The 18,450-nt window shown below is 38.4% G+C and overlaps 1 protein-coding gene across 2 annotated transcripts in view; it reads right to left on the bottom strand.

Annotated features, from left to right (window-relative positions):
• The window catches only part of Afg3l2 (AFG3 like matrix AAA peptidase subunit 2), a 641,759-nt gene that overhangs the window by 608,869 nt on the left and 14,440 nt on the right, over positions 1 to 18,450 (bottom strand). For both annotated transcript variants that reach the window (XM_090383564.1, XM_090383565.1), the window contains exon 2: positions 1,199 to 1,373. In XM_090383564.1, the coding sequence (XP_090239690.1) occupies positions 1,199 to 1,373 (175 nt within the window). The remainder of the gene's footprint in view (positions 1 to 1,198; positions 1,374 to 18,450) is intronic.

The raw sequence follows: 18,450 nt of genomic DNA, 5'->3' as shown, positions 1-18,450 counted from the left end.
CTCAGGACATACTTCTGCAATTGCCAAATAAATTTGTTTTACAAATTCTCCATCTGTAAATGATTTGGGAGGTTCGAAAACTAGCTTTAACTGCAGATAAATTTTGATGAGTAAAAGTTCTAATCTTCTATTGTTCACTTTGAAAAGTTTGGGTTAGTTCTTGGAGTTTTTTCTGCCGCAAAGCTCCTTGAAATTTATTGCAATTTGAGGCATGTTTTGTGGTGTAGGTGACATTTCACATTATATTCCTTGAACACCAATAAGGCTTTATTGTAAATGAGACAAGTGCAAGTATCATTAATCAGTGCAAAAAAGTAATTAATTGGCCACAGCTCATTAAAAACACGACACTCAGCATCAACTTTTATTTTTCCCAACATCACAACTTCGACACGATTTTGATGGGATCGCTGAAATAAAAAATAATAAAAATGCTCATAAATATTGAAGCAAGCACGCATTGACGTGTCTTAATTTTATGAAAGATTTTAACAAATTTATTTACAAATTTGAAATAAATTTTAAGATTTAATACAAAAAAATTTATTTTTTAGCAAAGTTGATTTTTAGCAAATCGTTACCACAGCTTTTTGTATAACAGGGAATGTGATTTTAATTACTACCCAAATGTTTGTTTTGTTTGGTTTGGTTTTTAGGAGCATTAGCAGCTAAGGCCATATTGTTCCGGGAAATGCGGTGGTCATTCCCTGACCTTTCCGCATCCTCCGTATTTAGTGGTGACAGGCTCGAACCCCGGTCTAATCAAGAAGCGTGTGCTATGCACTGCTGCTCCTTCCCACCTGGCTACGGAGGCGCTTTACCCAAATGTAACATCAGATAAAAAGTAGACAGGTAGGTACCTACTTACCTGATCGCCTGTACAGTTGCTGGAATTTTATTGTGATGTAATTACAATAAAATTAGATTAAAAATAAACATTAATTTTTATGATCTAATTGAAATATCCGCAGGTTGGGGAAAATTCTTTCACAGGCCAGTTCCAGCCCGCGGGCAATAGTTTGAGGACCCCTTGTTTAAGCAGAAATCAAAATCCCAAATGATTTTCCACACGGTTTAATAATATATTTTCATGTGAAGTTTTTTTTTTTTTTTTTACAATTTTTTTTGGGAAGAAGTACCTCCAGCAAATCAGCTTAACAGAGCTAATATAATTATCATTGAGAACACAATAAAATACCTTTTTTAGCACTTCCCACAGATTTCTCAGGCTTAGTCGGCATTTTCTTCCCACCAGGAAAGTACTTTTCAAATCCTCGAGGAGGTTTTTCACAAAGGGTCTTCCACTGATGTGAAAACAGAGAAAACTGAAAGTTGCATTTTAAGTTCCCCAGAATTTCTTGACAATCTTGAACCTAAAATGAATTCAGAAGTTATTCTTCTAAATATTATAAAGTCCTATAAAACTATATCACTGATCATATTACATTATCTAATGGCCTTTTACTAGGAACACTCAATTTTGATAGAAATCATTAAAAAATATATAGAGATGTGTGATTTTTAAACCAATTTTATATGAGACCCTTAAACCAACCAGATCGGATAATCAATAAGTCCGAAATTGATTGATGCGATAAGACAAAATGTTCTACTCTAATACACTAAGGACATTGCTCAGGTTAATAAAATCCCCACTTGCTCATCAGGGACACCATACAGTATTAAATATGCTAACAGAACTACCATCAAGATTGGTAACATCAACATTTCACCCCAGGGACTCACATCTCGTGAGTATGGGCTTGGCACACACCCAGGGTCCTGAGCTGGATATCATCATTCTTCTCTCTCTCTCTCAGGGTAATTTGGGAATTTTTTTTCGGCTGGTGCAGCATAAGCCTTAGGCTTCCTTGCACCATATGGTTAATAATAACACAATATGGGTACATGATTTTTACCTCCAGCAAATCAATGGTTGTTTCTGGTCAAGTTTTATGTATAGAATTTAAAATCAATCAATAAAATATTCTAACACGTCTCAGTTTTATGATGGAGATAGATAACTGGATTCTGTACAAAGATATTACTGTTTGAAATACAATTTTTAAACTTATTAACTTTTGGTTTGTTTTGTTTATTGGGCTAAAAGTTAAGCAAGTACATCATTACTGTTCTTGCAATATAGGATATTTTGATTTTGATGCACTTTTCCAGACAAGTCAGTATTTTGATTAATTTCATTACACCATTCAACTGTTCAACACAGTGTATGATAAACTACACTACAAGAATTCACCTTCTGTTCAGATTTACCAATTCCTTTTACTGTTTTTAGATTAATGCATTGTTAAAATGGAGAAGACAACACAGAATTTGCATCAATCACCCAGACAACTTCTACTATGTTTGTGGACACTTAACCCCAAAAACTCAGTGGAAGAAAATATACAATGTACTTCGTATTCATAATGTAATGCATATTCATTGTACTTCGGGCTGCAAGGTCCAAGAAAAAAAAATGGGCTCCACATATCTGTTGTATTACTTGTACAACGAACTTAAGGCTGTGGTTATATGGCAAGCTGAGAGCATTACCTTTTGCCATCCTATGGTGTGGCACGAGCCCTAGAATCATTTTGACGACTGCTAGTTCTGCACGACAAAAATAAAAGGTACTTCCAAAAAGAGTAAGCACTGCATCAGATATCCAAATATCCCAACAGCAATTAGGCTAGTGCCACACAGTAAAGAACTGCCAGTACCTGTGCCACCAAAATCTTGGAGTACTGGAAGTAGTGATGAAGGTACAGAAGAAATTGTTTTACCAGATGTTGCAGAACCATGTACTGCACATGATTTCACATGAGTCAGAAAAAGAAAAGGCTTCACACTACGTTGAACAAGAACAATTAAGTGACTTCATCAGAGTCTTGGGCTTACCCAAAGAGAAGGCTGAATTATTCGGATGCACACTACAACAGTGGAACTTACTCACCAAATGTACAAACATTACAATATACTGTAAGCGAAATGAAGAGTTTTCAAGATATTTGCAATGGTAAACAACACATGGGTCCGCAAAGACACCGTTGGTCTTATGCATGAACTGAACATTGATCACAATACCTCTGAATGGTGCTTGTTCATTGATGTTTGAAAGCAGTATTGCTTTATAATGGTAATACTTTACCATCAATTCCTCTTGTTCATGCTCTTGGCCTGAAAAAAAAAAAAAAACACTTACGATAGTATGTTCCAGATTCTTGCTGCCATACGTTACAATGCCTACGGTTGGAATATTTGTGGTGATCTCAGCGTGACTGGACTGCTTGTTGGGTTTCAAGGTGGTTTCACTAAATACTGTTGTTTCCTGTGTTTGACTGTTGCATGACTATCCCGCAAACACTGTCTTATAACAGTGGGACAAGAGAGATGAATATATTCCTGGCAAAAACAATGTAAAATATGTTCCACTGGTTGATCCACAAAAGGTTTTTCTTCCCCCTTTACACATCAAGCTTGGACTGATTAAGAATGTTACTAAGGCACTGGATAAAGAAAGCAGACGATTCGCATATTTACTGAAAATGTTTCTAAATTTATCTCGTGCAAAGCTAAAGGAAGGAATTTTCATAGGTCCTCAAATAAGAAAGCTCCTAAAAGATGAATTTCAAAGAAACCTGAATGATATTGAACTGGTTGCATGGAGATCTTTCAAGGCTGTGGTACACTGATTCCTCAGAAAGAGAAAAGAACTATGAGCAACTGGTGACAAACTTGCTGAAATGTTACAAGAACACAAGGTGCCAAATGTCATTGAAAATGTATTTCCTTCATTCCCATCTGGATTTCTTTCCTGAAAACTTAGCAAATGTCAGTGATTAATAAGGAGAGCATTTCCACCAGGACGTATCTGCAATGGAAAAACAATACCAAGGTCACTGGGACTCTGCCATGATGGGAGATTACTGTTGGTTCCTTAAACGGGAAAACAATCTGGAGTGTAAAAGGGAATCATTGAGTGGGGAACATGTCTAAGTAACATATATTGTGTGTAATAATTACAACCATGTATGCTGATATTGTATAAAAACAAGGTATTTAAAAAATACTTATCTTTTGATGTAGACGTGACAGAAGTAAAAGATTAATATTTTCATAATCAGGACATTAATTTTGTTCAGAATAAACAACTTTCGTTCCAGAGGTATGACGAAAAAAAAAATTATCGGGTAGTGCAATTAGAAGTTTAAAAAAAAAACAAATAAAGTAAAAATAACAAAATTTGGTGAGTGTTAGTTGTAACAAATGATGCAAGAGAAATTATACGGTGACAGGAAAAAAAAAAAAAAAAAAACAACTTCTCAAATTCTTCCATAAAATTATTCAAACTACTTACTTCCATAACACATGGAAGTTTGTTCCAAAAATCAGCTATCCTTTAGCTGAATGAAAATTTCCTCAATTTCAATTTGATGTTGTTGTTTTCATCCGTTCAGTTGCAGCCAACTTTCAGAGACTTTGTGGGCAAGCTACCTCCATGCTATCCGATCTTCAACAGCTTCTTTCATGCTTGTGCTAGTATCGCTCTTGATGGTGTTGTGCCAGCATGTTCTTTGCCGACCTCTTCACCTTATTACACTGACGTTTGCTACCATTATCGATTTTTCCAATGAACTGAATCGTATTCCGAAATACATCAATCATAGCTTGGCAATCTTGCTTGGCTTCCAGTGATGTTTCTGGCTTGATGCATTAGCATTGGCATATGATGCAAGAAAGCAAGCTTATGCAGCATCAGCCAAAAAAAAAAAAAAAAAAAAAAAACAATCCAAAACCTCTCTGTTCATAACTTTGACTGTCCATGGTATGCAAAGAAGCTTTCTCCAGCACCAGAGTTCAAAAACTGCAATTTTTCTTAAGTCTGCTTTTTTCATTGTGCAGCTTTCACACCCATAAGTCGTTGCGGGAGACACTATAGCATTAACCATTCTGATCTTCATTTTAAAGCTGACATCTTTGTCTTTCCAGATCTCTTCCATGCTCATTATTGCACTGCATTTAAGTGAAATTCTTTTAATTTCAGGGCCAGATTCTCCACCATGGTCAATCTTAGATCCAAGAAAGCTGAAATCCCAGACAGATTTGACCTCTTCATTGTTAATTTTAACTTCTGTCCCAGTTGTTATAATTTTTGTTTTCTTGACATTAAACTGCAGCCTTGCATTTTTGCTCTCATCTTATTGTTATTATTAGTCAATACGGTGCAAGGAAGCCTGAGGTTTATGCTGTACCATCCAAAAAATTGAGTTACCCTGAGAGAGAGAGAGAGAGAGAGAGAGAGAGAGAGAGAGAGAGAGAGAGAGAGAGAGAGAGAGAGAGAGAGAGAGAGAGAGAGAGAACCAAAAGTAGAAGGGAATCACTAAGAAAAAAAAAGAATGATATCCAGCTCAGTACCCTGGGTGTGCCGAGCCCTTACTTACCAGATGTGAACCCCTGGGGTGAAATGTTTTAACCATTAAAATCAATTTTATTAGAACTTCCTCATTTTTTGCAAGCAGAGTTGTATCATCTGCATATCTTAAAATATTGATGTTTCTGCCACCAACACTCCAATTTCTAACTCATCCAAATACAGTAAACCCCCGCTATTCACGGCGTTGTTCCTGAGAAATACCGCAAATACCGAAAATGCAAATACTGAGTTATGGCTCCCATAGTAATAAAGGGGTTCCGTTCCAAAATATGAAATATATAAGAAAAACTACACTAAAATTTTGTCTATGTATGTATGCACTATATGTACCTTCATAATACGACTATGTACATAGACAGTACATAGTGAAATGCAAGCATATGGCATCGAAATGAAAATAAGAAACAATTTAATATTAAATGTAATATTTATTAGAAATTTCAAACAAATCTTTCAAACTAGCACCTTTGCTATCTAAAAAACTTATCCCGCCAGTGCTATCGCCAGTTTCGCTAAAGTGTTGATAAAGGAGTTTTGCCTTTTCACAAACGATGAGTGAACTTAACGGAATTTTATTTTGACTTCTATCCACAGATTTAAAGCTTTTTCTAATTTAACATCACAAATTAAAGAGCAAATTTTTGAAGCAATTAGCGCGATTTCACGGACACTACGGCAGATTTTTTCTTCCAATTTCTTGATTGATTGTACCGTTGACTCATTGATTTTATAATGTTTTGCCACTGAGGAGACATTTTCACCATTAGAAATTTTATCAAATAACTCAATTTTATTCGCTAATGTCATCACCTTCTTTGATCTTTTCACATTTCCCTTGTTATTCGTAGCAATATTTTTGTACGGGTTAGAAAGAACTTGTCCACAATAAAGTCACTTTCTTCCGTTAACACACTCTAAAAAGTCTGTTTTACACTGCAAAACAGTAGATTTATCACTTTTGTAAGCATACCAATTTATAAATTGATAAATTTATTCAATTTATAAGCATATAAATTAAAAGCAAACGACGAAACCTTCCATGACAAGTGCATAACACATACTGAATAAGGATTAACGAGAAACATCCACGCTCGTGATTTTGTTACCCCTCTCCCCCCACCCACTGAGTGCTGTTTTGACCGGGAAAGATAATTTTAGCCACGCCCATGTTTTTTTTATGGTGGAAAATGTGCACGGCGCTTTAAAATTCACATTTTTTTAGGTTTCATTTTACATTAAATCAGCGACCGCAAATAGCAGGGGTACAATTTTCTCATAACTGATTCAGCATACAAATTAAATAGAAATGGGGATAAGATACAGCCCTGTCGCACACCTTTTATGATTTCAAATCAGTCTGCATCTCCAAATGTTGTTTAACAGTTGCTTCTTGATTGGTATACAATGATCTTATTAGCTCAACCCAATGTGCCAGTACCCCCAGTTCTATCATAGAATTCTACAAGTTTTCGTGTTCAACACAATCAAATGCTTTGGTATAGTCGATGAAGCACATGTATACACTTTCTGAAATTCGTGGAATTTTTCTGTGATCCAACGGATGTTTGCGATGTGATCACAAATACCTCTTCCTTTGTGGAAACCAAGCTTGAACATCAGGCAGTTCTGCTTCTATGATTCTATACAATCATGCTTGAATGATTTTCAATTGAATTTTGCTTTTGTGTAATATCAAGGCCATTGCATGGTAGTTTGAGCAATTTCAGGTGCCTCCCTTCTTCGGGATTGGAATAAACACTGATCACTTCCAGTCTTTTGCCCACAGATTGCTTTTCCAAATCTCATGGCACAAAGCTGTGATAACAGTAATTTTCAAAAAGTGTTAACAATTCTGATGGTATTCCATCAATTCCAGGGGCTTTCTCCATGGTAGTTGTTGCAGCACCCATACTACCTCTTCCTCTAAAATATTAGGTTCTAGTTCATCCTGCCCTTCTGCTTCAATATGTTGATGTTTGTTTTTATTTGCATTCAGTTCTTCCATATATTCCTGTCATCTTTTCCTAACTCCTCATTGATCATTCAGTTCATTTACATCTTTGTCTTTTATTGAACCCTTACAAGCAGTGAAGGGTGTCCGGATCTTCTTTGTGTGAAAAGATCTCTCGTGTACCCTGTTTTGTTAATTCCTCTATTTCTTAACAATGTTCGTTCAAGTATTTTTCCTTGTCTTTTCTGGCTGCCCTTTGGAATTCTGTATTAAGCCTTCTTGACTCATTATCTCCAGCAGCTTTATCCTTTCTTCTTTTTTGAGCAATTTTGATGGTTTCTTCTGACAGCCACTAGGTTGATTTTGCATGTTTTTTTGTATGGGATGAATTGCTGTGGTGTTTCAGTGATAATGTGTCTTATTCCTTCCAAAGTACGTCTGGTTGCCTTTCCATGTAGTTAAAAGAGTCAATCTGTTTTTTCTCCTGACCGCATACAATGGTGAAATTTTATCTATGTCATATTTCCGTAGAGCAGCATTCGTTTTGAAGTTAGAGAAAAAAACAGAGCTTTCACTCGAATATTTTCATCAGCAGGCTGGATCCATTGACAAAATTTGAACAAATAGAGGCTCTTTTGAAGGAACTAAGCATACCTGGTAAGCCTTTTAAAATCAATACCAGACATCCCTCTTATTCCTCCTTCCGGATTCAGATTGATGGGCAAAATTGCCAACAATATCTTAATGCTTAAAGCGCAGAGGCCTGTTTATGCCATACTGCGGAAGACTAAAGGCTCAGAACTCATCAAACCCAAACCGCATTCTATAACAATGCATAAATGCAACAGCATAGCTACCTGACTTCTCTACTGGAGTCTCTTCTGGCCAAGATAAAGTATCCTCATCAAATTCCGGTTCACCTTACAATGGGGAGTCATTGTTGTTATTTGGTTTTTAGGGGCATTGGCAACTAAGGCCATATTGCTCTGGGAATATGAGGTGGTCATTCCCTGACCTTTCCACATCCTCCGTATTTGGTATGGGAAGTCGTACCATTCATCTACAGCGTGCCAACTAAGGACACTTCCAGTCAGGATGGAAGTTTAACCAACATCTGTTGTTAGGGTGTAGTTACAAAATATCAGGTCCATTAGGAATAAACTAGAGGATGTTGAACAGATCTTTCTCTCTCAGGCCACCGACGTTGTGCCTTGCAGAAACATGGCTTCAACAAATCAAGACACTTTTCTGTTCTACTGTTGCTGGTTACCACATGCTGTCTGCCACCAGGGAGCACTCTAGAGGCGACGAAAGCAATTATATTATTCTCGCTACGCTTACACTCCAGACACATAGCTATCGCTTCGGTTTACCGTATTTCCCCACGTATAAGCCGCATCTTTTTTTGAAAAATTTGGGGTCTAAAAACCGAGTGCGTCTTATACAGTGATTGTAGATTTTTTTTTACTTGCATTTCCCGCTTTTTCGTGCTTGTCTTTGCGCTCATTGTTTCACACTTGTTACCGGTATATTAGGTTATGTTTTGCCACGTTCTGCCCAGAAATGGCTCAGAAAAGATTTCCGTACAGTGCTGAATTCAAGTTAAAAGTGATCTAGTTTGCAAAAGTGAATGGAAATCATGCTGCTGAACGTAAGGTTGGTCCTCCTCCAACTGAGAAAACAATCAGAGACTGGCTATGGGAAGAAGAAACCCTACTGAAAACGCGACAGCAGAAGGCCATTAGAGGCAAGTCAGCAAAATGGCCTGATTTAGAGAGGGAATTGAAGATATGGATTGAGGAGCAAAGGGCAATTGGAATACCTGTGACCACAAAGATGGTTCAGCATGAGGCAAGAAGAACTGCTGATGAAAAAGAAGTTACTGATTTCAAAGGAGGACACAATTGGTGCTTCAGGTTCATGAAACAGAATGTACTAAGCATGCGTACATGCACCAGACTTGCCCAAAAGATGCCTGAAAGCTATGAGCAGAAGGTCCTTGAATTTCATCGTTTTGTCATTCAATATCGGAAGACACATCAGTTTGAGTTGGGACAGACTGCAAATATGGACAAAGTCCCAAGTAACAGAACTGTTGATAAGAAGGGGGGTGAAAACTGTAACTGTGAAGACAAGTGGACATGAAAAGAGCCATTATACAGTTGTTCTAGCTTGTTGTGCCGACGGAACCAAGCTGCCCCCTATGCTGATTTTCAAACGCAAAACAATGTCAAAAGAAGACATTCTTCAAGGAGTGATTGTCCACGTTCATGACAAGGGTTGGACGGATCAGGATGGGATGAAGATCTGGTTTGAGAAAGTTTGGAGCAGGAGACCAGGTGGGCTCTTATGCAAACCTGCCCTATTGATGCTTGATCAGTTTAGGGCACACAAAACAAAAAACACAGAAGATTGCTGCAGAGCAAAAAACAAAACTTGCCGTCATACCTGGAGGCTTGACATCCCAGCTCCAACCACTTGATGTCAGCATTAACAAACCCTTCAAGGCTGCCATGAGAGACGAATGGAACCAATGGATAAAGTCTTCTGGGGACAATTTGACACCAGCAGGAAGAGTGAAGAAACCAACTATAGGAGAAGTTTATATCTCGGTGAAAAGATCCTGGGATAATATCAAGATTGAAATTGCTGTCAAGTCATTTAAGAAGTGTGGCATTTCAAATGCCATAGATGGAACTGAGGACGAGGCAATATATGAAGACAATGGTTCGTCATCAGACACAGATGAGGACAAGCTAATGGATGGGAGTTTTGACAGTGATGAGTTGTATGAATTTTAGGATGAATAAAACGTGAGTTCAATAAATTTATATAATACATTTTTTTTCAAATTTCGGGCCCCAAAATTAAGGTGCGTCTTATACATGGGGTAATACGGTATATTCCCCCAGGACCAACAAACCAACAACTGAAATCATTGAAAATCTGAGGAACCGGCTCCTTAACCATCTTTGTCCGTCTGCACACCTTGTTTGCGGCAAATTTAACCTGCCTCCAAACTGTCATCTCTTCTTTGTCAGGCTCTGTGAGTTCTTTAAATCTATTGACATGACACGGAAAATTGAGAATTCCACCAGGGGATTGAACCCATTGGATCTAGTTTTGCTTCGACATCATGCACATCTGATGACGATCCCATCGCATTCTTCCAGTCAGATCACCAGCCTATAGTCTTGACATAGTTATTGGAGATACCTAACTTCAACATCCCTGACAAAAAAAATAGTCATGCATGTTACGGCACCAAAGTACCTTAATCCTCAACTCTGTGGGGAAGCAGCATCCTGCATTCCCTGGGATGTCCTCATTGACTGAAACTTCAGCCAGCCTAACAGTGACACCTGTGTTCAACTGGATCAAATCCATCACTGACTATGCTGCCACCAAAAGAGTAACAGTGACTCCTCACTCCAGATTGTAATGGACTCCCGACCTCAACAAACAGCTTTAAAGAAAAACAATTGCTACACGAGAAATGGAAGCTTTCAAATAACAGTCAGGACAGAATTGCCTTTTCCCATGCCAGGGCCCACTTTAATCAGAAAAAAAAAAAAAAAAACAGCAATCCAAGAAAACTTAGACCACACTGTGAGAAAAGGAAAGCCATTCTATGCTGCTCCACATTGCGAAGCCAGTCAAAATGCTTGACTTTCAAGAATAGCTCAAACACATTGTCAGGTTCTCAAATACAACAGCAGTCCCATCTACAACTCTCCAGCATGACTACGAACACCCTTAAGGTGTCCAAGCAATTATGCAGATCACGAGGCAGCAGCCCACACAAGCCATCAATTCCCTTCACCCAACAGCCACTGCTCAGAAGGATGGAATTCCGAAATTTATGATCAAATCTTTGAGTACTTTCATCTTAGATCCTCTTCACTTGATCTACAACAGATGCCTTGCTGATCATTACTTCCCACCACAATGGAATAAATACAGAGTGCATCCCATCCCTAAAAACCAATTTGCCACTCACGTCAGACACTTTAGACCCATCTCCATTTCCTACAGTCTGCTAAACTCTCTCAAAGAGGCCTTGCTACACACGATCACTTTCCAAATCCTCCGGATGAAACCACCTGACATCCACTATGCCATCCCAGGAAATTAATTAACCAATTTGGTGGCTACCACTGAAAGCATCTGCTCGGCATTCGAACAAAGAGCTGAGCTCGCAACTACATATCTCGACATAAGTGCAGCCTTTGATGCTAGGTCAATCCCTACCCTGCTCCTCTTACTTGAAGAAAAATTTCATATTCAAGGTGATATGATATGCTTTCTCGTATCTCTGCTTTGTCGCAACACTTATTCTCCATCAGGAACGACACACGCTATACTGTGACGTTGCTTGCTGGAGTTTCGCGAGGGGGAGTTCTATTTTTTTTTTTTTTTTTTTTTTTTTTTTTATGAAAACCCCAAACACAAGGTATTAGAACCTATAGTACTTAGTACCAAGCTTGGGTTGGAGGTTGACAGGATGAAAGAAGATATATGTTGACATTAGACTAACTTCTGTAGACTAATTTTCAGGAAATACATATGAAGGAAGGTTGTTCCAAAAAATGGCAGTTGAATGAATAAATGAGGAAGATGAAAAGTTGGTTCTGTGAGGTGAGGTTGAAGTTGGATAGTAAATGGATGTTGGCATGTGTTCAGACTGTTTTGAAAGAGAGAGTGGGAATTATAGAAGCCAATTCAGAAGAATGGTGCCCATGGAAGTATCTGTAGAAAAGGCATGCAGCAAAAAGAGTACGTCTATGAGACAGTGAGTGGAGAGACTTTGTTAGAGAGCAGTCATTAATTAACCTAACTGTCTTATTCTGAATGGAATCTAGAAGTATGGGGGGGGGGAATGCCGGATGTTTGCTCTAGAGACTAAACATGGGCTTCACCACTTCAAGCCTCCAATAAGCAAGGTGGTGGTATTTCACCGGTTGATGAAAGTCATCCATTCTTTTTCCACATAAAGTAGCACCGAAATTTAATCGTAATTATCTAGTATGTACTTGAGAAATGTACTTCATAGCCATTTCCGCTGCAAAGACACTTTGCCCCAAAGTCTTATAGGCGATTAAACAGGTTGCAGTAAAATATGTTTTGTTTTGATAAAGACCGAGCTCTCTTTAGTACTAATAAAGATGTGTCTGAAACTAATAAATCTATCATCCCTATACTTCGATTCGATTGGTGTGCTTTGCAGTTCTTAGAGAGAGAGCACGCTTCAGAAAACGTAAGTGCTCATTAGAGAGAAAAGGAGAGGCAAGAATTTTCACACTTGAATTTCGAAAAATAATCAAGGGGGAAAAAAAACAAAAAAACAAACATGATAATCATATTGGAACTGTTTTTTTTTTTTTTTTTTTTTTTTGTGTATTGTAGGAGTACGATACCAAAGTATAAGTTTGGTAGGGTAGCCACCCTACCAAACTTATACTTAATTAAACTTATTATATCACATATTTACCAACATATAAAATAATAGGCAAAGCATTAATAACACGTTTATTTAAACTGTACAAAATATCTGACAATGTTTTTGGTTTCTCATCCCACTCATGTTTCTAATTCAGAATTTTCACTTCCTGTTTCTCATAGCGTTTAGGTGTATGTACACCACTATCAAAAAAATAATAATAATAAAACCACTATAACTATGGTACAGTATCATTAAATACGAACAGTTTTGTCAATGATATACAGAAACTTTGCTAGTTGGGAGGTGATTATCCCTAATAATGAATTGGCCATTCATTATTAAGCCGCATCCGGAGTATTGTATACAGGTCTAGAGGGCCCACATTAAGAAGTAACATAGATCTGCTGGTACGGGTGAAGAGAAGTGCAATGATATTGGTGAGGGGGTACAAAGCGGTGCTTTTATCAAGCTAGGCTTCAGTCCTGCAAATTGCAGCTTCTGGAGACTAAGCACCTGCGGGGTGATCTGACTGAGATGTTTAAGGCGTTGAATAGATTGAGTATGAAGTACTCAAGAAGCGGGCTGACCATGGCCTTTTATACAATGGGATAATCACCTCCTTATCCCTACAGGCAAAATTATTGTATATCATTGACAAAACCCCATGAGCTGTACTGAGAATCTGTCTGCACTGCTCAGAGAACTTCATATTTAACTCCACAATTACCCCTAGGTCATTTTCATTTTCCATCACCTTGATGTAGTACCACACAATTCGTACGATAAATTGGGCTTACTTCCCAAATGCCAACTTCAATTGGCAATTTCTCAGCCCATCTGACTAATTTTTATACATCTTGTTTGTAACAAGATGTAATGTAGATCTTGTTTGTAACAAGATGTCTGTAACAAGGTGTTACAGAGTAGCATACCTTGATTACTATCATTAACCAGCCTCAGCCCTGCCACACAACATTTTTTGACAAATATGTGAATCAGGAAACATTCTTTTCATTGGCGGAATCCAACAATCCAGCAAGCGGTATGATTGGTGATGCATTACTGTATGATACGATGCCACGCCTTCAGAAGCTCTGATGAGTTTAACATCCTTGTTAGGTACAATAAATTTTTCCAAAACATTTGATGAAGCTGATGCACATCTGGTGTTACGCTTATGTTTTTCAGTGTTCAGATGGTCTTTCAAATCAAGTTTTCCTTTATTTGCAACAGAAATAACACTATTGCAAATGATACAGATTACATCATGTTTAGTTTTACCTTTCTTGAATGAAGGATGTTCTTGAAGCATTTCATTAGTTACTATGCACTTCCTTTTTCCCATGTTTTTGCAGCAATACTGCATACCATACATTGCTTTCTTTTGAAAAACAGTAGCACCTACTTGCCAGAGACAAAAACATAAAACGATACTTTGATATTATCGATGTTTTTGCTGCGATAGTGCGTACTATGCACTTTTCTGTTATAGCCACCGTAACTTCTGCACTATCTATTGACGGCCACGTAAGCTATAACGCTCTCCATTGACGTAGATATGACAGCACGTGTGGTCTGTGATATTTAATGAAAACCCAACAATAGCACAGCACGGTGGATATAATAGAAAAGTATCCGTACTGTGTGTACCATAATTTGTTTGGGTATCACTCACATTCTTATAAGTGATGCTTAAATGAATACAGAGGGTGTAAAAATTTAAAGTGAATGTAAATCTTGAGTTGTAAATAGAAAAACTAGGACAAACGAGGACAAATTTTAAAAACCCGCGAGGATGTCTGAGGACACCTTAAAAAAAGAGGACATGTCCTCGGAAACCTGGATGTATGGTCACCCTATGGCAGTAAGATGTAGCTAGAAACATACCTGTATCAAACAAGGGACCATTTCGCCTTTCACGTGTATTTAGCTTAGGAAGCATCTCTTTTCACCATGCAACAATAATCAGCTAACATGGCAACACTCCATTTGCTTTTGTAGCTTTGTTCCATCGCTTCAATGTCTTGAGGGAAATGGTCACCATGTTCTTTCTTGACCGCATCACAGTTTGGCCGGAAGAAATCCAGGTGTGAGTGCAAGAAATGCACTCACAGCTGGATGACTCACAATGTCATCTTCAATGACATGTTGCACCCCAGTTTTTCATAAGAAGTAATGAGATCTTCCACAAACCGCCTGTAGTTGCCAGCTTTAACATTTTCTAGAAAACTAGTCGAAGCATTTCTAAAGGCTTTCCACGCTGATTTCTCACTATCACTAAGGACACATTCAAACTGCTCATCTTTGAAAACTTGCCTTATTTGTGATCCAATGAAAATGCCTGCCTCAATTTTCTCTGTACTAAGTCTTGTGTGCAAACATCGTACAAGTATGTGACTTTTCATTTCCAAAGCCTTCACAAAATTTTTCATGAGCCCCAGTCTGATGTGGAGTGGTGAACGAAAAACTTTATTTGGATCTACTAGAGGTTCAAATGCTACATTCTTCAATCCAGGTGTTAATGATTTTCACTGAGGCAAACTCCTCTTCTCATAGTACATATTCTTGGCACAACTATCCCACTCACAGAGAAAGCAACAATACTTAGTGTAACCCTTTAGTAGTCCTAATAAAATGGTGATTGCCTTCCTTTAAATCACCACATATCTGCCACTCATACTTCTGATAGTATATGCCGAAGAGAATGGTTTCCATGTTTGCATATATTTGTTTTGTGGATGGCATTTGCAAGAGGTACTGAAGGCAGCATTTCTTATTTTAGAAGCATCTGTAAATAGTCTCTGTTCTTCGGGAACATGCCTCATGTTCATTGCTGCCATTAGGCCATCAACATGCTTACAAACAGTGAATTCACCTTCTCTTTGATAGGATTTATCATTGTCTTTATTTAGAGTACATAATGTTGTTACTTTCACAGAATGATCTAAAAGATTCTGCTGCTGTAGCCTCGAGGCCAAAAGCTCTGCCTTATTCTACGGCAGTTTGAGATCCCTGATGAGGTCATTAAGCTCACTTTATGTGATCTAATGTGGATCAGAAGGATAACAGTTTAGACAAAATGGTGGATCACATGACAGAGATAGCTGCTGAACTTCTTTGTGTAATCATTGTCTTCATCAGTGTAAAAGAAAATGGTCAAGTGGCTCAGGAATAGGTAGTACACTGGACCCAAGCTCTACGATTGGCTCACTGTACAATAAAATCACTTTACAATTAATTCTCCTTAATAAAATGCCATTCACTATACGATACATAGTAAGTGCCAGCCATTGTGATCACATTTGCGAATTGAATTTTAACTTTATTTAACAGCAATTCTAATAAATGAAAATAGGAGGAATATTAGCTACAGGCAATAAAAGCAAAGATATAAAGCACAAATTTACAGTTATTTACCCTACCAATTAAAAGATTAAATGATACATGAAAATTGGAAGAATATTTTCCACAGATTAGCAAAATACAAATCAATTTATGCTAACATACATAGCTTAATTAATGCATACAATGCATTAGTCCTTGAGGTTGTCACAGACATTCTCTCAGATATGCCAGACAAGCTGTACTTGCTACCTGGGAGTCTAAAACGCTGATGGAACTGATATTCGGGTGACAATCAAGTCAAGTGGACCCAATTTCGGCAAAGTCCAGACGGTCTGTGACAGCCAAATCCTCTGATTGCACCTTCACAATGGGGGGACTGTTAATAATCCTGGGTATAACCTCCATGCACAAGTACATGGTGGGCGACCACCCAGGTGTGAACCAACGTAAGCAGGGGTTGAGGTGTGGTGCCCACACCACATGAAGGAACGCTGCCCCTCTATGTTACCAGGCAGAACTAGGTGGTAGATGACTCTCATCAACCGGTGAAATACCACAACTTTGCTTATTGGAGGCTTGAAGTGGTGGAACCCATGTTTAGTCTCTAGAGCTAAGTTCCGGTCAACCCTTCCCTATCTCTTCCATCATGCAGTATGATTGATGACTTTTGAGGTTATGATGAACGTTGTGGTAAGATGCTGTGGCCAGCCTAACTAGCGTGTACTAACTAGCGGCCAGCCTGCGAATGGTGTTCGCAGGCTGGCCGCTAGTTAGTACACCGGACCGAACCTATTGGTAACTCTCTAGGAGGCTTCTGGATCAGCTAGTGTATAATCTTGCTACCTCTACTCTGCCAGATAGTGACTGGAGGGAATCCGAGTAGTGTGTATGCAGGGAGCATTGTCGAGGCCACGTTATGTCAAGGATCTGGGTATATTCTTACAACGTGTACGCCATATCTAAAAATTTCATTACTTCATACAGCACGTCCCACCCACTTTTTCTTACTATTTAATACACCACGAATTGTCAAACTAATACAGCAAGCTTATCTGCGAAAAGATCTAAACCTCCCAAGCACTTCCCAATTCATTTCACAAATATACGTGGTCTCAATTCTAATCTCAATGATGTCCATTTCCACTTGCAGTCTACTAAACACCATGTACTTTTTCTGACAGAATTTCAGTTATCGGTTGATTCAACTACTGCTCATCTCAGATGCCCAAATTATTCGCTGCATGATTCCTTTCGCCTCAAAGGTGGTACTTGTGCATATGTCCGTTCTGATATTCCCTGTCAGAGACTTGGCAATTTGGAATCTCCTCTCTTTGATCTTCTCTGGCTTAAAATCTCTCTACCTCATTGTGTCAAAATCATCTGTTGTCTCTCTACCGTTCTCCCAACTCCACTAATCACTTGGAGCTCTTTGACTTCCTCTCTTTGCAACTTGACTTTCTCCAGTCCAACTTTTCTAACAGTGAGGTAATTTTCCTTGGTAATTTTAATATTCACAACTGACCCAGCAGGTCGAGATGCTGAGGCTTTTGCAATTACTAATGACCTAGCACAGATTATTCATTTACCTACAAGAATACTGGACAATCCTAATCATACAGCCAATACGCTTGATCTTTTTCTTACAAACAACCATTCTAAGTACACGATCGAAGTGAGAGGTCCTTTGGGCACTTCAGATCACAACTTGGTGATTGTCACTTCTCCAATGGAACCTTTATCTCATGGCTATTCCCAACCTCGTGTTGTTTGGCATCACAAGAATGCAAAATTGGATGACCTGCGAGACTTCTTTTCTTCTTTTCCATGGTCAGATTACTGTTTCAAAACTTGTGATGTCAACGTTTGCTCAGATCGTGTCAGTGAAATTATTCTTGCAGGAATGGAATCCTTTATCCCACACTCCACTTTAAAATCTCGTCCTTTATCTAAACCTTGGTTTTCCAATAAATGTGCAAAGGCTGTTCAAGAGAAGAATGTTGCATATCGTAATTGGCTTGTTTCTAATTCTTCAGTTTCATTTTCTGCCTACGCCAAAGCTCGCAACAATTGTAAAGCAGTTATTAATCAGTCCAAACTAGAGTTTGAACAGGTTAAGAGTAGAAAACTTGCTTCTTGCCCTAATGGTAGCCGAGCATTCTGGTCTCTTGCCAAAGCTATTGGCCGCAACTTTTGTCCATCTCTGCTCCCACCTCTGTCCAAACCAGATGGTTCTGTTGTCACTTCAGCCAAGGATAAAGCTGACCTGCCAGCATC

The sequence above is a fragment of the Mastigoproctus giganteus genome, chromosome 10 (genome assembly GCF_048544385.1).
Source record: "Mastigoproctus giganteus isolate SK-2022 chromosome 10, ASM4854438v1, whole genome shotgun sequence".
Taxonomy (NCBI): domain Eukaryota; kingdom Metazoa; phylum Arthropoda; class Arachnida; order Uropygi; family Thelyphonidae; genus Mastigoproctus; species Mastigoproctus giganteus.
This window is presented reverse-complemented; position numbering and strand designations above follow the sequence as displayed.